This window comes from Schistocerca piceifrons, chromosome 3, assembly GCF_021461385.2.
Source record: "Schistocerca piceifrons isolate TAMUIC-IGC-003096 chromosome 3, iqSchPice1.1, whole genome shotgun sequence".
NCBI classification, from domain to species: domain Eukaryota; kingdom Metazoa; phylum Arthropoda; class Insecta; order Orthoptera; family Acrididae; genus Schistocerca; species Schistocerca piceifrons.
The window spans coordinates 864,499,454-864,526,333 of record NC_060140.1 but is presented as its reverse complement, the minus strand read 5'-3'; the positions used below and the strand labels follow the sequence as shown (position 1 = coordinate 864,526,333).

The window sequence follows — 26,880 nt, the reverse complement described above, 5'->3', positions numbered from 1 at the left end:
GCAATGGAGCTTTGTTCAATTTTAGCGGTTTCAGTATTTCTCAACACCACTGACACTACTTATTTCATTCATGTTTTCAGTATTATGAAGATTAAAGTGGGGCAAATCTCCCAAGTTTTTCTTTGTAAAGGAATATTTGAAACTTAGTTAAACATTTCAGCTTTTCTGTTGCTATTCTCAATTCCAGTTCCTGTCTCATTCGCCCTACAAATAGTACGTTTTTTGTAGTGTTTTTGCAGATGGCATCACTGATGATTTGTCAACTGTTCGTTGACCCAAGTTCTCAGAACTAAAGATACGGCATTGCAAAAGTTGTTGACAGGTTAAGTGCTTTGAGCTTACTGTAGAGTGTTATGTGATAGTGTACGTGAGAGGCGTCGGGGTAGTTTCAACTTACAGGATGGCGTAGTGGAGTTTAACTAATCATTTAATTATTATTGCAAATTATATAGTTTAACACAATTTTTCATGTGTTGCTGCTTGTTTTTCTGTGCAAAATTTGAGGTTAGCGATGGCCGAAGTCGGCTCTTTAGGAGATCTGTCAGATCATTCATGCGTGGGATCAGTCAATCTTGATATAGAGGAGGTAAACGCTTGTGCTGTTGTTGTGTGAAACATTTTCCTTGGCTTTAAAGGAAAAAAAGTCCGCTTTATTGTTTACTATTTCAGCTGGATGATGACGAGTACAATATCCCGCCAGTAGAACATACGCCAACATTAGAGAGCATCTTGAATGATTTGGATGACAGGACATCAGCCAGCGAAGATGAACTGTCGAATTCACTGTTGCCGCCAGCGGAGGTAAGGTAGCACCTTCTCTCTCCTGCGGCGTTAACATTGCAAGCAGCTGATCTACCATGAATTTGATATGTCAGACAAGTTGTGGACACAGCTCAGACCTTGTAAAATAGGTTAAAGGACATACAGTGTATAACACACCCAAAAACTTTCGACGCTTTCAACAATGTGACTAAATAATTGTATTCAACTACTGTAATCTAGTCTCATTTGCGCGTGTGTGAGGCTTCTACGTTAGCAATGGAGAGAAGAGCGGTTATATACCTGTGGACACTTCTGAATTGGGAAGTGTAACTTTATCCTCCAAAAGCCCAGAAGCCGTTGCAATTCGTAGTTTCAGCAGCCATTCATATCTGAAATTTGATGTCCAATTGCTTTGTTAGTTACTTTCGTATTCCATCAATCATTATTGAATTATCGTCTTAGGACACATGATGATATATCTACAGAAAAAGTCGTTTTCCAAGTGAATATATGATTACACATGGCATGTTTTTTATCTGCATAATGTGTAAGATTTCCCAAAGTGGAAAAAAGTTCATGCACACACACACACATACTGCTTGTGTAAAAACTTGTAATAAGAATAGTACCACTTAAAATTATTTCAGTTTTTAATTGTCTTTGAATATCATTATTTCATTAGAAGTGGCTGAATTTATTTATGACTCTATAATTCGTCATTTTGTCTGCCAGTTGTAGATTGTTAGGAATAAAAGAAATCTGTTTCACTTCCATATTCAGGGGCCCTATTTATGAGCTCCAAAGTTCCTCAAAATCATTATAGACAAACACTGTGATGCTTCTTTGTGATGGGCAGTGGTTGACATCTTCACGTTTCCTTATAGGCTAAATTACTAAGACTTTGAAACAAAATTTTATTATTATTTGTTTGATTATTTTCATTCTGACATTTTATAGTTTCATCTTGTACTTCTGTTTTTTTCTTTTAGTAAGTTCAGTGTTTGGTATGAATTAATCTTATACAGAAGTCCAACTGAATAAATATTAAATTAATAAAATATCATACATGTGTTTCAAATTGTGGTTGATTGCTAATCTACCCATAAGAGCACCAACTTAATGAGTTGGCAGATGCAACACGAAAGAGTTGTTGGTATATGTCCTAAATAAGACAGTTGGCTATGTGGAATTTAAGGAAATTTAGAACCAAGTAAAGCTGTGAGGACCGGGCGTGAGTCGTGCCCCGGTAGCTCAGATGGTAGAGCACTTGCCCGCGAAAGGCAAAGGTCCCGAGTTCGAGTCTCGGTCGGGTACACAGTTTTGATCTGCCAGGAAGTTTCATATCAGCGCACACTCCGCTGCAGAGTGAAAATCTCATTCTGGAAATCTAGAACCAGTTTGCAAACCTGGTAAAATTAAGGCTCTTAAAGTAGAATCCACGTACAGAAAATTCGTGCATGTGGTTTCCATGAAATAAAATACATAAATTATAATTGTAGTGCTGTATAAAGTTAAATTAACCATTGTCATAATTCTAGATCTTGGGTTTGTGTATGCTATATTCTCACAAACAGTAATGTTTAGTTGTAGGTGTTGTATTTATCGTGTACTAAGAATGCGCTGGAACATTCAGGATTGAATAACGGCAATATTATGGGGAGGACAGATTGCTACTCACCGTCTAGAGGAGACGCTGACTTAGACAGGCACAAGAGAATGACTTCTCTACATTTGAGCTTTAGGCTACACGGCCTTCGAAGGTAGAAAACACATTCACAGAAGCAGAACTCACTCACATACAGCAACTGTGTATATGGCAGTCTTTCTGTTGTGCATGTCTGCAACTCAGCATCTCCTGTATTTGGTCAGTAGCAGTCTGTCCTTCCTGTAATATTGTCTTTATCAAGAATGCATGTAGATAACTGGGCACTAGGCACAGGAAGTGACTATACAGAAGAACTGCATGTTTGTCAGTAATGGGAGAAGATAGGCATTGATCCTTTGTTTTTAAAACCTACAGTTGTTTGCAGAATTAGTCTCTGTAATATATATATCTCTCCCTGTTTCTAAATAGTCTCTCTTTTTTTTTTTTTTTTTTGCATCTTCAGTGTAGGCCTTCATATATTTGCTGAAAATTGTTCATCAAGAATTATTACAGTATAGTATTTTACTTTTATTTTTCTTCTGTAGGGGACGTTTGAAGGCAGTGAGACTTTGTCCTTGGGTAGTGTGGGCAGTGTAAGCCGCAGTTCGTCAGAACGCCGACAGACGAAAACAAACACTTGGAGTGGAACTGCGCCAAATACACAGAGAACAGGTTCCATATTGCGGCATGTGATATTGAAGGGAATATCCACTCAGCTTGTTTCTGCCTGTGTATGTGTGTTTTGTAATATATCTACTGATTAACATTTAGTTCTTATGCTTATGAATTTATGGAAAAACTTATCAGTAAATATTTTTCTTGATTTCAGAAAGAAATCTTTTTACATCAGAGACACTAGCCATTATCATTTTATTATTGCTTTGTATGTTTCACACAATCATAAGTTTCAGCTTTTGAAATTGAGGAAAGTTTATTTTCTTTAAATACAAACATTTTAGGTTAGACTTTACTGTGACTGTTATTGACATTAAATGAAACAACAACTTTACTGTTACCATTCACTTTTTATTTACTGGTAACAGTAAACTTGTTGCTTCATTTAATGTTGATATTTTTTTTTCTCCTGATAACTTCTCAAATTCAGAGTCCATCTATCCCTCCTTTCAAGCTATCTTATATCTACTACCCCTTCAGCTGATGAATCTATAGAAATACTAGGGACATATGTGCCATTGTGCCCCCTGTTTCCCTCTGTGGTAGCCTTTTAATTGGCCAAATTCAGAGATCCATTCCTTTCTCGAAAAATATTTTGTTGTGCATGTGCTTTGTGCAATTTGATTGCTTTTTTTACTATTACCTTTTTTCTCCATCCAGTCTTACCTTAAGTCATCGCTTATTCTACTTCTGCTCGTTCAGAAAAGTTGCTTTTATCTTGGCAGACATATTGTCCCACGTACTCAACCTGAAATCCTGTTACTGTGTATCCCTCCTAATGGATTTACCATTTATGGATACCATCCTCCCTTTCACAAAGGGCATCACCCTTTTCAGTTCAATTAGTCTTAACACTCACAACTTTAGCCCCATGTAACCACACTCTGAAATGCGTCTCCTGCTTTTGCAAAATCATTTCAGTTTTTAACAGAATTTTCCAATCCCCACTCTACTGCCCAAAAACATTCTCCAGACTTCAAGTACTGTTATTAACGTCTTTTTCAGAAACCTAATACTGACAGAAGGCTCCATCCTCTTGTAAAGCCTCATAATTAGCCTCAAATCCAGATTCATTTATGCTGAACTTGTCAATTACACCTTCTGCTTAACTCATTCCTCTCAGTGGAAGTATTTCGCTAAAATACACTGTGAACCTTGTCTTAAACTTCCAACTGCAATCCAGCCCTTTTCACCAGCTGTCAATCTCCACGAGTACCTCATATCCAAATGTCATCACCTTACATTCCTAAATCCCATCCCAGTAACCTCTATATCATAACTCTCATAACCTTAAAATCAATCCGACTTTAATATTCCTCCAAAAATGTGCACCACAAATATTGTCAGCAAATGCAGTGACAGCTTGTCCATCGGTATTCAGGCATCTCCACTGACAAACATCACTGTTGTATTTGAGAAATGCAGCCTTACCTGTAACTGTTCTTGAAAACATTAGGTCACCTGGATCTGTCTCTCTCCATACATTTGCAATCTCTTCTAAGTGCACCTGCCACCAGAGTTCCATAAAACCAACTATACTAGTATCCCTATTGGTCACCCCATCACAGCTGGTTACAATGCTCCAGAAGAAAGATTGTCTGTGTTTGTTGACAGACGTCTCCATCAAATTGTATGCAGTCTCCCTTGCTGCACTGAAGATACCAATTAGTTCCTCCACATCTGTCCTCTGTTTCTGTCCCATTACTAACATCTAGCTCATCATTGTGTACCTTGCTATGCTTTTGAACACCACCTACATCTACACCGATATGGTAACAGGTCTCTTAATTGCTTCGATGTCATCCTTCAATCCGACCTCGCACAGATCCCAAACACTCAAGCAGTACTCAAGAACAGGTTGCACCAACATCCTATGTGCAGTCTCCTTTACAGGTGAACCACTCCTCCTTAAAATTCTCCCATTAAACTGAAGTCAACTATTCGCCTTCCCTACCACAGTTCTCACATGCTAATTCCGTCTCGTATCACTTTGCTGCATTATGCCCATATATTTGACCGATGTGACTGTGTCAAGCAGGGCAGTAGTAATGCTGTATCCAAACATTACAGGTTTGATCTTCCTACTCATCCACATCAACTTCACTTTTTCCACATTCAGGGCTAGCCGCCATTCATCACACCCAGAGGAAATTTCGTCTAAATCATCTTGTATCTTCCTGCAGTCACTCAACTATGACACCTTACCATACACCACAGCATCATCAGCAAAAAACTGCAGTTTGCTGCCCACCCTGTCCGCCAAATCATTTGTGTGTATAGAGAGCAGCATCAGCAGTCCTATCACACTTCCCTGGTTCACTCCTGACAATTCCCTTGTCTCTGATGAATGCTCACCATCAAGAACAACATACTGGATTCTATTATGTAAGAAGTCGTCAAGCCACTGACCTATCTATGAACTTATTCCATATTCTCATACCTTCATTAACAGCATGCAATGCGACACCATGTGAAACGCTTTCTGGAAATCTAAACATCCATAGTTCACACTATATTGTGTGAAAAGGGCAAGCTGAGTTTAGAGCGAGCAATGCTGTGTAAAACCATGCTGATTTGTGGCCGTAAGCTTCTCAGTCTCAAGAAAGTTTATTCTATTCAAACAGAATATGTTCAAGGATCCTGCAGCAAATAGAAGTTAAGGATATTGGTATGTAAATTTGCGGGTCTGTTCTTTTGCCCTTCTTATATACTGGAGTCTCGTGCACTTTTTTCCAGTTACTTCGGACTTAGCACTGGGTGAGACGTTAGTGATAGATGCAAGCTAGGTAAGGGGCCAGTGCTGTAGAGTACTCTTCATAAAATTGAACTGGGATTCCATCCGGACCAGGTGATATATTTGCTTTCAGATCTTTCAATTGTCTCTCGATGCCAGGGATGCTTGTTACTGTACTATGTCATTCACATGGGAGTTTGTCTGATGGTCAAGTGATGGTATGTTTGTATGATTCTACTGCGTGAAATATTTCTTGAACATGAAATTTAAAACTTCGGCTTTCATTTTGCTATCTTTAACTGCCACACCAGACTGGTCAGCGAGGTCTGAATAGAACCTTAGACCCACTTAGCAATTTTACATAAGACCAAAGTTTCCTCCCCCTCCAGGGGGCCCACAGTCCTTTAGCCGGTCCATGTGTGGCGCACACGGGGCCCCGAGCTATTGCAGTCTCCTTTCCTTTCCAGGCTGCATTACCATCCCTGTTCCTCTCCCTCCCTATCCTTACTCTTTTTGTCCCTGCCCCCTCTTTTCCCTCTTCGTGGACTTCTTTGTCAGCCTGGCTATCCTCCTGGCTTTGTTTTGGTCTGTGCTATTGTTTAGTTTGTTGTTTCCATCTCCTTTTTGGCGTTTTTGGTCCTCTTGGGGTTTGGCCTCCATTCCCAAAATTTTCCATTCAGTGTGAGCCATTTGGGGATGAACTCCCTACCTAGCTTCCATGGTGCAGGTTCCTCTCTCCCTCCCCTCCCCTCCCCTCCCCTCTCCTTTCCCTTTGCACCCTGGCCCCCCTCCTGCTTGGTCACCAGCACAGTAGCCAGTCCATGTGGTGGGGCTGTTAAGTACCCATTTGGCTGAGCCCCCTGAAGCCACAGGGATCACACTGGTAGTACCTGAGCTGTTAACGCCTCGTGTATGCCCAGGAGTCGATGCTCATCACTTTGGGGCACCAGAACTCCCGGCAATGGCTGCCATGCCAGACGGCCCTTGCTGTGGCTGGGTGGCGCCCACGGGGCGAGTCCCTGTCAGAGTGGGTTGTACTAGGGCAGATGCCTTTCACATGAAGCAACAAAAGCTTCAACATCCTGGCCATTCTGTGGCCGTCTCTAAGAGTGGTAGCAGACGTGACGCTCCTTTTCCTGATCCTTTGGCCTTCCCTTCCCTGGCCACCCCCTGGGAGGACGATCAAGCTCACCGGCTTGGGTTGAAACCTTTCCCTTGGTACCTGGTTTGCACCAGGACGGATGGCAGAAGTTTTGCCATGACCAAGCCTTTGTTTTTCATGGAGACAATTGAAGATAAGTATGGCAAAGTGGAATCCATGAGTAAAATGTGGTCCAGTGCTTTGCTCATAGACATCTGCTGCCCAATCTGATGCCCTGCGTGCTTGTGATCATCTCGGTGGCATCCCAGTCTGTCACACCCCACCAATCTTTGAACTCGGTGCAGGGCATTATTCTCCAAACTGACGAGGAGCTCCGTGCTAACGTCGAGCGGCGAGGGGTTCGTTTTATCCGCCGTGTGCAGCGAGGCCTTCCAAACAGTCACACTGCTATGGGCGCCTTTATCCTGGCCATCGAGGGGGATGTCCTCCCAGGGAAAGTCAAGGTAATGGTGTATCGCTGTGATGTAAAACCTTATATTCCACCACCGATGAGATGTTTTAAATGCTTACGGTTTGGACACATGTCTTCCCGCTGCTCCACTGATCCCATCTGCGGTGACTGTGGGCCTCCCTCTCCATGAGGGGACTGCCTGTGCTCCCGCACCAGTGTGTGTAAATTGTCATGGACAGCATTCTCCACATTCGCTTGTATGCCCGGTGTTTGTAAAAGAAAGGGGGATTCAAGATTACAAAACCTTAGAACGGCTCACCTACACTGAGGCTCGTCAAAAGTATGACCGGCTCCATCCCGTGTCTGTCTTCTACTTTTGCTTCCGTTACATCCATTCCCCCTCCTACCCCATCCTCTTCCCAGCCCCATCCCATTCACCCCATGCCTTCAGTCTCCTCCCTCTCCCCCTCCCTGTCAGTACCTATACCCACCCCTTCGGGTGCTGCTCCCCCTCCCCCACCGGAGAAGTGCTCCTCTCCTTCGGCGGCCACCGGTACTGAAACTCCCTCCCAGGGCTCCTCTTCCCAGCACCCCCCTGAAAGGCAATCCAGACTTTGTAGCAGAAAATTTCGCTCAAAACTTTGCTCAAGCTTCGGCATCGGCTCAGTATCTGCCCACGTTCCTTCTCCTGAAAAAGCACTCTAAACGACTGCCTCTGTCTTTTGTTTCTTGCTGCTCGGAGCCATGTAATGCTCCATTCAGCGAGTGGGAATTTGCCAGTTCCTTTGCCCTTTGTCCTGACACGGCTCCTGGATCGAATCGGATACGTAACCAAATGCTCCAACACTTATCGGTGGCTGGCCACCATCGTATACTGACCCTCTTCAACCATCTGTGGCATGAGGGAGTCTTTCGTACCCAGTGGCAGGAAAGCATTGTTGTTCCGTTGTTGAAGCCGCTTCTTCAGTTGGATAGCTACCATCCAATTAGCCTTACTAACACCCTCTGCAAGCTCCTTGGATGCATGGTGAGTCGGCGGCTGTTTTGGATCCTTGAATCCCGCGACGTTTTGTCATTGACTCAAAGTGGTTTTCACTGTGGCCACTCTACGGTGGATAACTTGGTGCACCTGGAATCTGCTATCCAGTCAGCTTTTGCCCATTGGCAACACCTCCTTGCAGTCTTCTTTGATCTGCATAAAGCCTATAACACCACCTGGCACCACCACATCCTCACCATCCTTCACAAATGGGGTCTTCCTGGCGCTCTGCCCATTTTTATCCGTAACTTCCTTTCTTGTCACTCTTTGGGTCCACATTGGCTGCTGCTACAGCACTCCCATCGGCAAGAAAATGGGGTTCCACAGGGTTCCGTGTTGAGAGTCCCTTTCTTTCTCGTAGCCATTAATGGTCTGGTATCAGCTGTTGGGCCGACAGTGTCCCCCTCTTTGTATGCTTAAAATTTTTTTATCTACCTTGCTTCCTCTGTAATGGGTGCTCAATGTTCTTAGGTGTCTGTGCAATACCACCTGGGGTGCAGACCGCTCTGTTCTCCTGAGACTGTATCAAGCGTTGATCCAGTCTTGTTTAGATTATGGAAGTCCTGTCTATGGTTTGTATCACCTTCGACGCTGCAGATCCTAGACCCCATCCACCACTGTGGGGTCAGACTTGCGACTGGTGCCTTCCAGACTAGCCCCATACTTAGGCTACTCGCAGAGGCAGGGATTCCACCACTGCGAGTTTTGCGCCAACAACAGCTGATATCTTGTGCGCTCCGCATTCGATGCACCCCAGAGCACCCTAATTATGGTCTCCTTTATCCAGACACGGAGATCACCCTGCCGCAGCGGTGGCAACGATGTGAGCTTACCATGGCTGTCCGCATTCAGTTGCTGTTTTCTGAACTCCAGCAATTCCCTTTACCGCCTCTCTTCTCCGCTCACGCACATACCCCTCCTTGGCGCGTCTCTCGGCCAGAGCTCTGTCTTGATCTCTCAATCAATTCAAAGGATTCTGTCCCTCCGATGGCTCTTCGCCACCAATTCTGCTGCCTCCTCTGTTCATTCCAGGGTTCAGAGGTGATGTATACTGATGGTTCCATGGTTTCTGGCCGCACTGGTTTTGCTTGCACCTCTGCGCGACACAAAGAACTTCGTTCCTTACCCGATGGCTATAGTGTTTTTACTGCAGAATTGGTAGCCATCTTGCATGCACTGGACCATATCCGCTCCTGCTCAGGACTATCCTTCACTATCTGTAGTGACTCATTGAGCAGTTTGCACGCTATCGGCCAGTGCTTCCCTCACCACCCGTTGGTCACCGCTATCCAGGACTCCCTTTCTCTCCTTGCTCAACATGGATGCTCGGTGGTTTTCATTTGGACCCCACGCCATGTTGGGATTCCTGGCAATGAACTTGCCAATCGACTGGCTAAATTAGCTACTACGAGGTCATCTCTTGTTATTGGCATTCCGGAAATAGACCTTGGCTCGGCATTATGTCGTCAGGTTCTGGGCCTTTTGGATGCAGAAGGGCACACACTTTCTTCACTGAAAAAGCTCAGGACGATTAAGGATTCTACAACTCCGTGGCGGTCTTCCTTCTGAGCCTCTCGTAAGGCCTCTGTCATCCTATGGCGGCTCCGCATTGGCCATACTCGGTTGACTCACGGTTATCTCCTTCGTCATGGGGACCCCCCTCACTGTCGTCGTGGATCAATGTTGACTGTGGTTCACATCTTATTGGACTGCCCCAACTTCGCCACCCTGCGACGGACTTTTAGCTTTCCAGACTCACTGCTCCTGGTGTTGGCTGACAATGCCTCAACGGTGGATCTCGTTTTACATTTTATTCGTGATGAGGGTTTTTATTGCTTTATTTAAGGGAGGGACCTTCCACCTTATCGGTGAGTGGAGGGGGCGGCAGGCCCTCTTGCTCCCCCCTTCGCCCAAACTGGATTGGGTTCAACTGGGCTTGGTGGTTCCCCCCGGCTCTCTGCCTTCCCATTCCTTTCCTTATGGGGTCTGTTATGTCTTCAGCATCTCTCTTGTCTCCTGTGCTTCTTCCTTCATGCCCCTGTCATTAGTCACTTTCTTTCCTTCACCTCTTCTTGTCCTTTTTCTTCCTTCCCTGTTAATAGTTTATCATTTTATGGATATTGTAGTTCCCTCTTTTAACGTAGTATTTTATCGGTTTTAGTTAATATAAGGTCGGAGGGACTGATGACCGCGTAGTTTGGTCCCTTCTATAACCAACTAACCAACCAACCAAAATTTCCTAGGGTACTCTGCCAGACCTTTTGATAAGATGGGACAGTGGTAGTTGTTTTATGGTTCGCTCTTAGATCTTTTCATAGACACACGAATCTCTACTAACCTTTTCTTGTCATCATTTGTGCATTCTCTTTTGAGCTGAGAGTGCAACAGCCTCAGCATCCTCTGAATTTCATTATTAAACCATGGTAGTTCTTTTGCCTCTTTTACCCACTTACTGGGCACATAACTCTCCAGACCACGATTTACAATCAGCTTAAATGTTGCCCAGAATTCCTATCTTATTGGATGTAAGTGATGCCAATTCACAGTCTAAGTGTGATGCTAATAACTGCTTATCTGCTCTATCTAGCAGAAACACTCTCCTAGCATTCTTGACCAATTTATTATCTTTCGTAATCATAACTGCTGTAGTACATCATGATTGCTAATCCCCGTTTCTGAATTGACATTGTTGATAAGGTCCAGCCTGTTTGTAGCTAGAAGGTCTAAGGTATCTCCATTACATGTGGGCTGCCATGATAGCTGCTCAAGACAGTTTCCAGAAAACCACCATACTACATTCTCGTGGTTTTCCTGTACTGGAACACTACATTTTCCTGACACATATGACACCAAATGCACCACCAATTGCGTGATCCTTTAGTCAACCACATTCTGTTGAAACTTCCTGGCAGATTGAAACTGTGTGCCGAGTCGAACTCAGGACCTTTGCCTTTCGCAGGCAAGTGCTCTACCATATGAACTACGCAAGCAAGACTCACGACCCACCCCCCACTGCTTCAATTCTGCCAGTACCTCGTCTCACACCTTCCAAACTTCACAGAAGCTCTTCTGTGAACCTTGCAGAGCTGGGACTCCTGGAAGAAACGATACTGTGGAGACATAGTTTAGCCACAGCCTGGGGATGTTTCCACATTTTGTTCATAATTATTTGTATTTTAGAGGTGATATACATTTCAACCAATCCTTCTTAACTGAACATACTACATTCCTGGCCAGCCGGATTGGCAGAGCGGTTCTAAGCGCTTCAATCTGGAACCACACAACCACTATGATTGCAGGTTCGAATCCTGCTTCGGGCATGGATGTGTGTGATGTCCTTAGGTTAGTAAGGTTTAATTAGTTCTAAGTTCTAGGGGGCTGATGACCTCAGATGTTAAGTCCCATAGCTCTCAGAGCCATTTGAGCTATGTTCCTGTTTATCTAACTGCTGACATAGTTTCATTATAGCTCTTGTCAGTATCAAATGCACATACAGTTCCCCCATTGTGACATCTGTGTACCATGTGGACCGTGAGTTTCTTGGATGTACTAATGTTAGAACCTTTACAACCAGACAGTATCCTTCTTGGCTAGTCCAGAATCATATTTCTCTTGCAGCAGTCTCTTCCTGTGACAACAAACAAACACGTCTCCACAGTGAAGCAGTCACAACCAATGCTCCCATTCTCATCCAGTCCTTGACAAAGCAATACCTTCACCACATATTCAGCTATCTCTCACTGTGCTTTTAAATGAGGGATATCATACCCGCATTTACTATTTTCAAAGTCATTATTATTTTGCTTCCACCCCAGGTCAAATGACAGTTCAGGAGGTACAACATTGATAACTATGTAAATTATCCTTACTTTCCAAATATGCCTTATGTCGCACTCCACTCAGTCAATTCTCCAGACCATTTTCAATGTTGAAAAATGTAACCTCTTATTAGAACATAGACTCTGCAGCATTAAGATTTTTTTATGTATGGTAGGTAATGTCAGCACTAAGTTTTTAGGAATTCTGCTAAATAAATATTCTTTCAATTCATAGCTTCTTCAATAAAGATGCATATTCCACTTTGTCATCAATAGTGAATACAGCATCTTGAACCTTTACAGGTGGTTAATGCGAAAGTTAAAAAGAAAGAAATATCATTTTTGGTAAACATTTTTTGGAATACAGTGATCAATAGATTATTATATTTTGACTAAAGTTCAGTCTTGATCACACCATTTATGTTTAGACTAGTTATACCCATGGCAAAAGCTATGTATGTAAAATACTCTGTACAACATATAAAAAAATTTTATTAAATTGACATTGATTATTATAAAAACTATTAGATCGATGAGTTCTAAAAATTTAATCAGCGGTCTCATCAGTTATTCAGACATACATAATGCAGAACATACTCTTGGCTGCTACCCTACTGCTATAAAGAATATTGCTATGAAAACTACAGTTAAAGTAAGACGATTCTGCAACATCCAACAAAGATGCAATTGTGATGTAGGCGATTCGGTATAATTGATATATACCACAACTCCAAGGACTTTCATATCTTTGATGTAACTGACACTGTAATAGTATTAAGATTGCCCATAGAGGGCACAACTATTACACATCGTAGTTTACTGTTTTTATCTAAAATATAAATAAGCTGTACACATACTAACTATCTGTTAATCAGACATTTTAAATGAATCAATTTTATGTTATTAGTGTATTTCCTACTTTTATACTTTGACGATGGCGTCATATTATGAACGCTGATTGGCAGTTGTGAAGTAGTGTGACAGGAAGTAGGCGGAGCCTCTACATATTTAAGCTCATGCTCAGCGCTCGTAACCATCAGTTGACTTCGTAGCAGCCAAGGAGGGCTCCGCCTACCATCTTAAGGGAGCCATGGGTGTAATTAATTTTATTTTATCTTGTTAAATTTTGACATCATTAGACACTTTCATTTTATTTAAAGATTGGTTTCTAGTATTTCCTAAAATTAATCCACAGGTCTGATGATGGTTATGTAAAAATAACCGAAACCGGTTACCTATGTCATTGAAACATAAATGGTGTGATCAAGACTGAACTTTAGTCAAAATATAAAGAAACATCAGTTTGGTTTCACCTGAAGTGATTGAGATTATTTGTCTTTCATAGCCTTTAACAGAGTTATATTACGAGAATCTCACTAAGAATCCTCTTATTTTGTAACATCATCACAAGTTTGTATTTTCCCCACAGGAGCGATCAAATGCTGGATTGCCCACAGCCATGGCTGCCACGACAATGATTGCTGTGGGGACATCTCATGGACTGGTGCTCGTCTTCGATGCCTCACAGCGCTTGCGGTGGTGTCTCGGTTCAACAGACCAAGAGCAGGGATCTGTTTCCAGCTTAGGATTCAATCATGACTGTTCCCGTCTTCTGGTTGGCTTTGCCCGAGGACTGATCCTCATGTATGACATTCTGAATGGAAAACTTCTTAGAACTATGGCAGATGCACATCCACCGGGGACAGCTGTTTTGCATGTTAAGGTATTTTGGAAAACAGTACTGATAGTTATTCACATACTGTATATGAATCTTTTGTGTAGAAGTTAACATTTAAAATACTAAAGAAATTAAAAAGTTGTGCACAGATATTGTGAGAGTGAGACAAAAGAGGAGCAACTCTCTCTCTCTCTCTCTCTCTCTCTCTCTCTCTCTCTCTCTCTCTGTGTGTGTGTGTGTGTGTGTGTGTGTGTGTGTGTGTGTGTGTGTGTGTGTGTTCTGTGTGTGTGTGTGTGTGTGTGTTTGGTGATTCCTTGTGCTCTAGTTATAGCTTTGGTACCTCCTGATCAAGATTTTATGTACCTACTTTCCCTAACTCCTTCAGCCTCTTTTACTTTTTTTATATCTAAATTTTTCTGCCAGTTAATAGACCTAGTCAAAGTTCTGAAAGCAAGTGGTTAAATTATTTGGGAATCTCAATATGAAATTTTGAGGTACTATTTGCTATAAATGTAGACTGGTGAGGTATGATGACAGGATGTATAAATGCGTAGTAAACAGTTGAGGGCACCTGTCAAGTTCTCCTAGCCACATTTGTTAAGTTGACCTATTGTACGAACAAGTCTTTTGAATGTTCAATTGGAATATGTTACAGTCAAATATCAGAGATGCAGGTATGTCATAACCAGTGTATTACACTACTCTAATCTGTGCTTACAGAATGCTGGTCTTGATGCCCTTCACCGCATATTGGTTTTAGCTGTCTGGCCCCGTTTTTTACACATCTAGTTGACATATAACCATCTGCTAATGCAGGGAGGTTATTTATTTGTCATCTCTGACTACTTCCATCCAAAGCTCTCTGTTCTGCCATGCAATCAGACACCCATCTATCGAGGTCATTAGCTAGTGGAATCCAGGTAATAGCTTTAAACATAGCTAGCTATCCATACTCTCAGTTCTCTTTGAGCAACGAAACTGGAGTTCAGTCCTGCGGACGTGCTGTGAAGGACATGCCACATGGCTGCAGACTTTGTATTTCAAGTAGTGCTGTACACAACACCGAATGGATTCTTAAATGCTAGTTGCAAAAGTATTCAGACTCGCTCATGCCACACCATCTGTACACCTGCAATTCAGTAAAGCAGTGCATTGCACCCCAAGTTGCTCTCCCCCACCGGCAATTGTATGTGCCCACATGGGCTCTAGCCAAGATTTGAGCTTCTGCCTTTCACAGCCAGTACTCTCGTGTGAAGACTGGGTCTCATTCCATTGAGATTTGCCCTGACCATTTCCCCCACAAAAAATTTTATTTCATGTCTCATGTCTGCATATTTGTGTTAGTGCTGGTGAGCAGCAAGTGATGAGTTAATGACTTTAGTGTGTGTCACCGAGCTCATTTTGGACTGTGTCTAGAGAGTTTATTTTATGGGAAAATCACTGCTGAGGGCACTATTCTTGCCATGCTTCATGACACCAATCTTTTATTTAGTGTTCAACATATTAGGTGTTGTATCAGTAGTGTGCATCTTGGTTTCAGAAATCACAAAGAACTATTCATTCTTGAGTTTTTTTCATTGCTCCTTGTAGTAGTTTAATTGATTCAGTAAAATGGTTGTTTGTGTTCAACTACTTGTAAACATTATTCATTGTGCCAGTACCTAAATGCCTGTTCTCTCGTGCTCAACTTTAACTAATTTTAAGTGACTATTTAATTAAATTAGATAGGTACACTTTCCTACACTGGAAAACTATTTGTGTGTTTTAACATTTTGTGTTTTATACCTTTAATAATATTGTAATGAATAAGTCACCTAATGTAGTTCGTAGCTGTCAGTGAGTTCATGGGCTAGTTAACAGAGGCACTCATGTTTTGGAACCAGTGATGGTTTTGTTTTGTTTACCAATGCTCCATGAGAGTAGACACTGAGAACTTTTTTGCAAATACACACATTGTGCCTAGAGAAGTCTGAAGATGTTTCTTCTTGTCTCTAATGTTGCTTTATGTATCATTTAATAAACGTTTGTTGTTAAGAGTTATACAAGCACCATTAATTTGTATGCTGTCACAGCTGATTTACTTGAACACAAGCATAAGTATTTCAGATGCTTATTGCCATAGCTGCTCCAAAATTGGCAACCCTTACATGATCAGTCTACAGATACTAGAAGAATTATACAAACTATTGTGACTGACAACAGAAGTTTTCAATTTCTAAATTCCAAGACTGTAGGTACTGAAGGTCGGACAGTGTTAAGACTTGCTGTGCGATTACTGCCAATCTGGCCTCCCAATCCAGGGCACTGGTTTGTCCAGGTGGGAGATAGTTTTCTTTGTGCAGTAATAACCATGGATTCTATGAAGTTTACTCTAGTGGTCAGTCAGCTTGACCATCAGTATATGGCTGAAATTGAAGTAATCACAGCAGCTCCTGTAGAAGATTCATACGATAACTGAAGACGTCATTGATTCGCCAAATGTGTGCATAATGAGAGGATCATGAGCATCAAGTGTTAAGACAAGAAGATATTGGAGACAGGAAGCAGTCGTAAGGCACCTGTGTATTAAAGTCGGTGTAGGAACTGTATCCAACACATTACTTTGTACTCTCTGGTTTAGCTGTCTCCCATCTCAGATTAAAGCTGTAGAAGCATCTGACAGCTGTCGCAGATTTGGCTGACAGGATTCAGGATGCAGTATGCTTCCATCAATCAATACTGCAGGGTACAACAGTGCGTCATCAGCAGTGATGTTAGCAGATTGCAATAGTCTGTCAAAGTAGACGTTGTGTCTAGTCAAATGGGTGAACTGGTGGCTCGACACAGTTAAATCAAGGTTAGAGGTCGTTACCACAACAGATCAGGCAGTAGTTCCAGAATGAACTCATCAGTTCTGAGTGGCACAGATCATCCAACTACAATATGGTATCATCAGGACTTTGGGGATCAATTGCACAAATTCACTTCAGCTTGCACCTACCCAAACAGCATCAGCAGTCGAACATAGCTGCATTCAATTGCTGGACACACTCTGTGCCCCTATGCTAGTGACTGGAAGACTGGACAGAAATTCCTTTTGGATATGGGCTCAGATTTGTGCATTTTCCCCACAGACTTTTCTGTATAGTTGCTGGTCACCAACTGTAGAATTCCTTTCTGTCACTAACAACACACCAATAGGCAAGGGACATGTTTAGTTTGACTTGGGGCTGCATCATGTCCTCATCTGGAGTTTTATTGTTATGGGTGTCACAGAGCCTATAATTGGAACTGACTTCGTGGCTTATTATCATCAGTTGTCTGATGCAGCAAATGCGTGGCTTGCGGACAATGTGACAGGACCTTCTATTGCTGGATTCTAGTGCAATGCAGTGATTCACAGGGCTAAGCTAGTTCTGATGGCAGAAAGCAGGGAAACAGAGTTGCTCGACCAGTATCCATCGGTAACACAACCACCTGATGTGGCAAGAGACATAAGTCACAAAGCTGTACATATTATCAAGACTACCAATAGTCCACCAATTTCATGCCATCTTAGACATTTAGCTCATGATTGCAAAGACAGAGATAAGTCAGTGCTCAGGGAAGGTGTTATTCACCCTTCTTGTAGTCCTTGGTCTTCACCCCTGGATCCTGTACACAAAAAGGGTGCCACGTGGCACCCGTGTGGCGATTACTATGCACTGAATGTTAGGGCAATTCCAGATATATGCAGTGTCCCTATTAAGGAGCTACAATTATGCTCTCAGTGGTGCAACGGTGTTTAGCATACTGGACTATGAAAAGGCTTGTATGGAAATTCCTGTGGCAAATGAAGACATTCTGAAGACTGCTATAATAACTTCATTTGGTTGATTCAAAAGTCTTTATATGACATTGGTTTGTGCAAAGCCACTCAGTCATTGCAGCGGTTCATTGACTCTGTGCTGCACAGACTGTTATTCTGATTTTTATATTTGGATGACATCCTCATCTATTTGGCCACAGCAGAGCAGCATCAGCAACACCTGGTGGACCTTTTCAAACACTTAGAAGAACACAATGTCATTTTCAGCAAACCTCAGATAACCTTTTTTTGGCCATCTAATTTCGCCTGTAGGCATTGCCACTACCAGAGAAAGTGGAAGCCATCATGAAGATTCCACAGTCGGAAACCATAAAGGAGCTATGTCATTTTTTGCGGATGCTAACTTCAGCAGTTACTGGGCTCAAGATGTCTCTCCCACTGGACAGATGAGATGAGCTCTGCTTTTAATGCAGCAAAGCAAAGCCTAGCAAATTCTGCATTCCTGTCACACCCTGCATTGGATGCACCACTCTTATTAGTAGTTGATGCCAGTCAGACAGTTGTTGGTGCAGCATTGCAGCAGCAAATTGATAGCATTTGTCAACCACTTCCCTTGTTTTCACATAAGCTTTCTGCTTCTCAATGAAAATGAGTGCTTATGATCGTGAACTTATGTCTGTGTACAGAGAAATAAAGTACTTTTGGTCACAGTTGGAGGCAATAGAATTTAAGATATTTACTAACAATCTGCGTATGTATGCCTTCAGACAGAACAACAAGAAATATTCACTGTGGCAGTACATCCATCTGGAATTTATTGCTCAGTTCAGCAGTAATATCCACTACATTCATGGTATAAATGAATTGGTCACCAATAAGCCTGTTACAGGTTGACAGAGTGAAAAATGTTATTAATATCATTCAGCCTACGAAGACACAGGAATCTGATATGCAACTCCAAAAGTCACTGCACATTGTATTATGAAGCTTTTAATTACAACTTGTCAACATTCCTGATTCCGATATGAAACAGTATTGTGATATTTCCAGTGAATAGTGTTGCCCATTTTCGCTTTGCAGTTTCCACAGACGTGATTTCGACAGCATTCACAGCCTATGCCAGCCTGCCATTGGAGCATCAACTTTCCTGGTGTCAAAATGTTTTGCCTAGCCTGGTTTGCAAAAGAATCATCATGAATGGGTTCGTTTGTGCCTTCAGTGTCACTACAGTAAAACAGCCTGTCATGCACCTATGCCCATTGTAGAATTTACAGACACTACAATGCACTTTACGCATGTGCACATTGGTGACGTGCATCTACCTCCTCCTTCTAATGCGGTCAACATTATCTGTTGAGTGCAACTGATCACTTTACCCATTGGCTGGAGGCTATACCAGTTAACATACCAATGCAGACACTAGCCTTTGCCTTCATTTCAAATTGGGTGTCTCACCTTGGTTGTCTGCTTTGTAGTAATATGAACTGTGGCAGACAATTCGAGTCAGAGTTAATTAATCAGCTCAGCAAATCCTGCAGTGCTCTCCATCAACGAACAACCAACTACCACCCTGTGAACAATGGTGTGGTTGAACAATGGCAATGTTCTTTAAATGCTGCATTAATGTGCCATGCCACCTGCTTGGATGACTGATTAACAGTGGTCTTAACTAGCCTTTGCACTAATTACAAAATGGACTTAAGCTCATCATCAGTGAAGCTTGTTATATGGCAAAACACTTTGACTGGCCGGCAAATTCATTGATCTGAGATTTGCATAGCTACCAGACCATGACCCATCGGAATTCATTTGTTTTCTGAGGAGCCACTCTGCATGTGTTTGTTGCCCACTTCAAGCCTCCAGACATGGACTGGCATGTACCTTTGTGTATCACAGTGTGCAAACATGCATGTATGTTATGTTACATACGGATGTTGTCAAACCCTCTAACAAGATATATACACAGGCCCACATAAGGTGATTGAAAGAGGGGAATGAACACTGCATATTGTACTAAACGATAAGACTATTACTGTCTCAATAGACAGGGTAAAACTGATGCTCCTATTTCCAGGATGCTGCCTACTATTGTGCCTCAAAACTGGCCTCCATCTCAAATTCAAGTAATACCATACAAAACTGAAACACAACTTGACAGAAGAACACTACTATCCAAAACAGATACACAACCTAACAGAAGAGCATGCTCCAGCCACAGAGGTCAAGATTTTTGTATGATGCTCCGCTTTTCTCTAAGTGACTGATGTAGCAAATAGAAGTTAACTACTGTATTTCATAGCTATCAGTGAGTGCATTGGCCAGCCACCATAGGCATTTTTGTTTCAGAGTCAGCAGTTGTTTTGTTTTTGTCAAAGTTTTATAAGAGTAGACAGTGAGAACATCTTTGCAAATACACACACATCATTCTCAAGGTAATTTATTGCAATTTGTAAGTCTGAAGGTGTTGCTTCTTAATATCAACATGTATCTGTTAATAAATGTTTATTGTTATGGGGTATATGAATGCCAATAATTTGTATGCTATCACTGCTGATTTACCTGAACAAATTCGTAAGTAGTTTGAATGAGTATCATCAAAGCTGCTCTGACTGTATTGTACCTTATGCTATATGCAGTGGTTTAAAAATGAACTCAAGCATTTGAAACTAGTCACCATTGATGATTATATGCAAATGTGATGAAAACTAAATAAATAATGGGAGTAAATTTATCTTTCTTTCCCTTTTTCCATCAGTTATATAACATTTTCTGTTATTATGAATACATCACAAGCAAGGTAGGCATTAAAATGGGACATGTTATACCTGTTTGAGATTTAATGAGTGGTTAGATGCATACAACAGCCTTCTAAGCAACCAGATTCATTCAAAAGATAACTGGAATAAATTATCTGTTTGCACGTATATCTGAATATGCAGTGTGTACAGGATCCTCTCAAGTTACTTACATCAGAGGTAAAATTGACTGATCAAGCTCTATTATTCAACTCTCCTCCAGCTGTTATAGGCTAGTTATCCACTGTCAAGATACCATTTATGCTGTATAAGCCGTTTTTGTGGTTATTAGCAGTTGCAAGATTCCATTTTTAAAACACACACACCACAAGTGAAAACAACCACCTTCTCTGGCCACTGAGGCCTCACTATAAGCAACTGCGCATGATACGAGATGCAATCTGGGTGGTGAGGTAAAGGGCTACTTGTGGGAGATGGGGGAGATGTAGATAAGGAGAGGAGGGTGAAAAAGGAGACTGTTGGGAAGTTGGTGGAGTAAAGGAATAGAAGACTGTGTAGTGCTGGAGTAGGAGCAGGGAGGGGATAGGTGGGTGAAGGACAGGGACTAATGAAGGTTGAGACTAGGGGGGTTATGGGAACGTTGGATATATTGCAGGGAGAGTTCCCACCTATGCAGTTAAGAAAAGCTGGTGTTGGTAGGAAGGATCCAGATAGTGCAGGCTGTGAAGCAATCACTGAAGTGAAGAACGTTGTGTTGGGCAACATGCTGGGCAACTGGGTGGACCAGCTGTCTCTTGGTCACAGTCACAGATAACCATGTTTTTGATGGGATAGGTGGTGCTCGTGAGTGGACTGGAGTAGGTGATAGTAGGACGACATATGCGACAGGCCTTGCATCTAGGTCTGTTACAGAGATATGAGCTATGAGTCAAGGGGTTGGGAGCAGGGATTGAGTAGGAGTGGATGAACAAGTGAAGTATGTGTAAACAAGATGATGTCATAGAGATTAGGGCCAATAGTGAAAGGCAAAAACAAGCTGAAAATTATGTGGAAGCACGATGAGGTCAGAAAGAAAAATAAATAAAAGGACCATAATCTGGGATGCAGACAGGTGGACAGATATATATGAAAATGGAGGACAACAGATATGATTGGATTCAGTGAAGTTAGTATACGCATACTAGAATAAGAGAGGAGAAGAAGCGAGCAGGAGGGGAGGGGAGGGGGAGTTGGAAGTAAGAGGTGCAAAAAGGTTTTATGGCATAGGAAGATATGGAAAATAATGTACAAAAATATGTGAGAGTGAGGCAGGAAGAATGACCAGTTTGAAGGCTGACGATTAATTATATCAGTGGGAGTAATGTGGCTCATGAGATGCTGCACCAACAATCAGCATTGTCATGTAGCTGTGTGCTGTATGCAGACAAGATGGTTGATGCAGTGAGGCTCATAAAGACTGTTTGTGTATTTCAATTAGAAAGACGGCAGGTAAATCACAGGAAACAAGAGAGAGAAAGGATAAACACCAAGTAAAGTAATGTGTTAAAGAGTAGTAACAAAGGAAAGTAGCATTGGGTTGTGGGATGGAAGAAAAGCTGTTAGACATAATCAAAGAATGGAGAATCCATAATAGAATAATGACAGTATTATGAAAGGATAGAGGCTACTCGCCGTGTAGAGGAGATGTTGAGTTGCAGGCAAGCACAACAAGCAGACTGCTAAACATGTAAGCTTTTGACCAAAAGGCCTTCTTCTAAAGAAGATCACACACACACACACACACACACACACACACACACACACACACACACACATGCAATCACACTTGACCACTGTCTCCAGCCACTGAGGCCCACTGCAAGCAACTACACACGCTGGTAGAATCAATGTGGGTGATTTGGGTGAAGTGCTCCTTGTGGGAGTTTCACTTTACCATCACACACCCCTACGCTACTGTTCCTCCCCATCCACACCCTAGCCTCCTCTTTGCCCCCACCACCCAGATTTCTTTTCCCATCATGTGCTCACAGTCTGGCCTCAGGGGGCAGAGACAACAGTCACATGTGTGATAGTTGTGAATGTGTCTGTTAGAAGAAAGTCTTTTGGCTGAAAGCTTCCATGTTTAGCAGTCCATCTGTTGTGCCCGCCTGCAACTCAGCATCTCCTCTGTATGATGATTAGCAATTTTTCCTTTTCATAATATTGTAATTATTCCATCCTGGATTATGTCACCTTAGTGTGATGGACTCCATTAGTGTCAGAATAGGTAATTTGCAGCCTGCCTTCAACGTACTTGCACCATGTAATCATATTCCAGCAGTGTGCTCTTGTTCAAACTTGAAGTCTCCTGTTCCCTCCAGTTGCTGTTTGTTTACTTTCCCTTGGCTCTTAAACTCTTTAGGTCAGAAGCCAGAAGTATTCTGCACTTCAGATTTCACAAATCTGTGTGTGCAAACAATGCAATGATGTAGGACTGCCATTAGTGTTGCTATTGCTGAAATTGTCTTTTGTTTCATAGTGCTGTGTTTGAGTTTTCTGAGGAAAAAGCTGTTTCAATTTACCCAGAACAATTAAGTAGATTTTTATGTCTGCAGGTTTGTTTTAAATCAGTAACTCCTCTGAATGAAGAACAATACACAGCTACCACTTACTTGGTTGCTTCTTTATCCCACACCTGTCTTCTCCACAAAGGGATTTTATATGTGGACTGGAGATAATTCCCTCTGATATCTGGAAAAACTAAAGAAAAGGTGAAAGAATAGATAGCCTGAAAAAATTTCGCATACAGATACTTCATACACAACTTGTGTACTCCTTATTTACTTCCTCCATTGTAATAATAAACAATAGTTGCAAGGCACAAATGATGCGTTTTGCCTTCTCACCAGTGTGATTTGTTTCATAACACAGTCAATTTCCATCCATGGAATAACTGGGTTTATGTTAGTACTGAATGGATAAGTGGCATGCATATGGATAATGAGAAGCAATTATTATTCTGGGACACTCTTGTCATGGGTGGTTGTTTTTATTTACATGTCAGTGCCTAAATTTTGAGTGCTGTCTGCTGTGCAGTTTATCACTTGAACAGTGAGAGTGATATTATAGAGAGACTGTGCTTGTCACAAATATTCTGACTATAGTGTCAGAAACAAGGAACTAGCAATGATTATAGGATTTATTAATGGCAAAGACCTGAGTCGAAACAAGGCCCCGGGAGTAGGCAACATTCCATTAGAATTACTGATGGCCTCGGGAGAGCCAGTCATGACAAAACTCTACCATCTGGTGAGCACGATGTATGAGACAGGCGAAATACCCTCAGACTTCAAGAAGAATATAATAATTCCAATCCCAAAGAAAGCAGGTGTTGACAGATGTGAAAATTACCGAACTATCAGTTTAATAAGTCACAGCTGCAAAATACTAACGCGAATTCTTTACAGACGAATGGAAAAACTGGTAGAAGCCGACCTCGGGGAAGATCAGTTTGGATTCCGTAGAAATGTTGGAACACGTGAGGCAATACTGACCTTATGACTTATCTTAGAAGAAAGATTAAGAAAAGGCAAACCTACGTTTCTAGCATTTGTAGACTTAGAGAAAGCTTTTGACAATGTTAACTGGAATACTCTCTTTCAAATTCTGAAGGTGGCAGGGGTAAAATACAGGGAGCGAAAGGCTATTTACAACTTGTACAGAAACCAGATGGCAGTTATAAGAGTCGAGGGGCATGAAAGGGAAGCAGTGGTTGGGAAAGGAGGGAGACAGGGTTGTAGCCTTTCCCCGATGTTATTCAATCTGTATATTGAGCAAGCAGTAAAGGAAACAAAAGAAAAGTTCGGAGTTGGAATTAAAATGCATGGAGAAGAAATAAAAACTGAGGTTTGCTGATGACATTGTAATTCTGTCAGAGACAGCAAAGGACTTGGAAGAGCAGTTGAACGGAATGGACAGTGTCTTGAAAGGAGGATATAAGATGAACATCAACAAAAGCAAAACGAGGATTATGGAATGTAGTTAAATTAAGTCAGGTGATGCTGAGGGAATTAGATTAGGAAATGAGACACTTAAAGTAGTAAAGGAGTTTTGCTATTTAGGGAGTAAAATAACCGATGATGGTCGAAGCAGAGAGGATATAAAATGTAGACTGGCAATGGTAAGGAAAGCGTTTCTCAAGAAGAGAAACTTGTTAACATCGAGTATAGATTTAAGTGTCAGGAAGTCGTTTCTGAAAGTATTTGTATGGAGTGTAGCCATGTATGGAAGTGAAACATGGACGATAACTAGTTTGGACAAGAAGAGAATAGAAGCTTTCGAAATGTGGTGCTACAGAAGAATGCTGAAGATAAGGTAGGTAGATCACGTAACTAATGAGGAGGTATTGAGTAGGATTGGGGAGAAGAGGAGTTTGTGGCACAACTTGACTAGAAGAAGGGATCGGTTGGTAGGACATGTTTTGAGGCATCGAGGGATCACAAATTTAGCATTGGAGGGCACCGTGGAGGTTAAAAATCGTAGAGGGAGACCAAGAGACGAATACACTAAGCAGATTCAGAAGGATGTAGGTTGCAGTAGGTACTGGGAGATGAAGAAGCTTGCACAGGATAGAGTAGCATGGAGAGCTGCATCAAACCAGTCTCAGGACTGAAGACCACAACAACAACAATGGCAAAGAAAAAGTCTTAGTTTATTTTCTCGACAGAGACATTGCATAACATCAGCATTTACTTTATCAAAAAATTAATGTTAAATGTTGCAGGATTCAAGTTAGTTTCTAACCTCTGTAGAGTAAAATGGAGAAAGAGGAGTTGCCACATTTGTCAGAAACTGTTTTGATTTCAAGAAAATTGATATTAATAAGTTTTGCTCAGAGGAGCACTTAGAATCATGCGCAACAGAAGTAGTATTTTATGATAAGTTCTTAATAATAGTAGGTATATACAGATCACCTTCAGGAAATTTTAACTTCTTCTTAAAAAAATCTGTAAGCTCTGTTGTCCCAACTCACAGTAAAAAAACAAGGAAATAGTGGTTGCTGGTGATTTTAATTTGGATTTATTGAAAAGCTCTGTCAGTGAACAATTCCTGCAGTCGGTAACACTATCATTCAATTTAGTTCCTACTGTGAACTTCACAAATAGGGTACGTAAATGCTCTGAGACTGCTATTGATGATATCTTTGTAATCAAATTTCTGCTACTGACAGCTTGGGGTTATCAGGTTTGGTGAACAGTGCAATGTAGTATCTGAGACCAGTCTTTTAAAAATAACTTCAGTAAAATGCAAATGACACTCATGTCTCCCAAAGAAGTAGCATCCATCATAAAATCCTTAAAATCTAAGTATTCTAGTGGGTATGATAACATATAAATGAAGTTAATCAAAGAGTAGTCATGTGAGTTGAGTTCTATCTTAAGTTATTTGTGTAATCAATCTCTCATCAGTGGAACATTTCCAGAGTGGCTAAAATATGCTGAAGTTAAGCCTCTTTACAAGAAGGGGGATAAAGAGATACCATCAAACTATTACCCAATTTCACTTTGTTGGCTTTCTCAAAAATATTTGAAAAGATTGTGTTCAAGTGTGTCCTTAAGCATCTGACTGCAAATAATATATTGTCCAAGTCACAGTTTGGATTTCTTAATGGTTCTGATATAGAGAAAGCTATTTACATTTACATTGAGAATGTACTTAATTCATTACATAATTACATAATGAGTTAGAGGCTACTGGAATTTTCTGTTACCTGTCAAAAGCCTTTGTGAACAATACCATTCTCTTAAGTAAATTAGAATATTATGGTGTCATTGGCTGTGCTGTGAAATTGTTTGAGTCTTATCTAATTAAAAGGAAACAAAGGGTGTCGTTGCGAAATAGCTGTGCAGTAAGCAGTCAGTCTTCATCTGATTGGGAATTAATTACATGTGGTGTTCCTCAAGATTCCATCTTGGGTCCATTGCTGTTTCTTGTGTACATTAATGACTTCTTGTCTGTTACATTGCCAGATGCTAAGTTTGTTTTGTTTGCAGGTGATACAAACATTGCAATAACTAGCAAGTCAAGTACAGATTTAGAAATAGCTGCTAATCAAATTTTCACTGACATTAATAAATGGTTTAAAGCTAATTCACTGTCATTAAACTTTGAAAAGACCCACTATATGCGGTTCAGAACCTATAAGAGAATTCCTTCCAACATGTGTGTAACATATGAAGACATGCAGATAGAAGAAGTTGACAGTGTTAAATTTCTGGGATTACAATTCGATAATAAATTCAGTTGGGAAGAGAATACCACAGAATTGCTTAAGCATCTAAACAAGTCTGTATTTGCAGTGAGAATGATGTCAGATGTAGAAGATATAAATATAAAAAACCTTGCATACTTTGCTTATTTTCATTCTATCATGTCATACGGGATCATGTTCTGA

The 26,880-nt window shown here is 41.4% G+C and overlaps 1 protein-coding gene across 1 annotated transcript in view; it reads left to right on the top strand.

The window, feature by feature from the left end:
* The first annotated feature begins 328 nt into the window (after window positions 1-328).
* Window positions 329-26,880, top strand: part of LOC124789310 (vacuolar protein sorting-associated protein 8 homolog) — a 219,150-nt gene continuing 192,598 nt past the window's right edge. Inside the window, exons 1-4 of the mRNA XM_047256624.1 lie at window positions 329-586; window positions 670-801; window positions 2,953-3,138; window positions 13,656-13,949. Of these exons, the coding sequence (XP_047112580.1) occupies window positions 512-586; window positions 670-801; window positions 2,953-3,138; window positions 13,656-13,949 (687 nt within the window). The 5' untranslated portion in view covers window positions 329-511. The remainder of the gene's footprint in view (window positions 587-669; window positions 802-2,952; window positions 3,139-13,655; window positions 13,950-26,880) is intronic.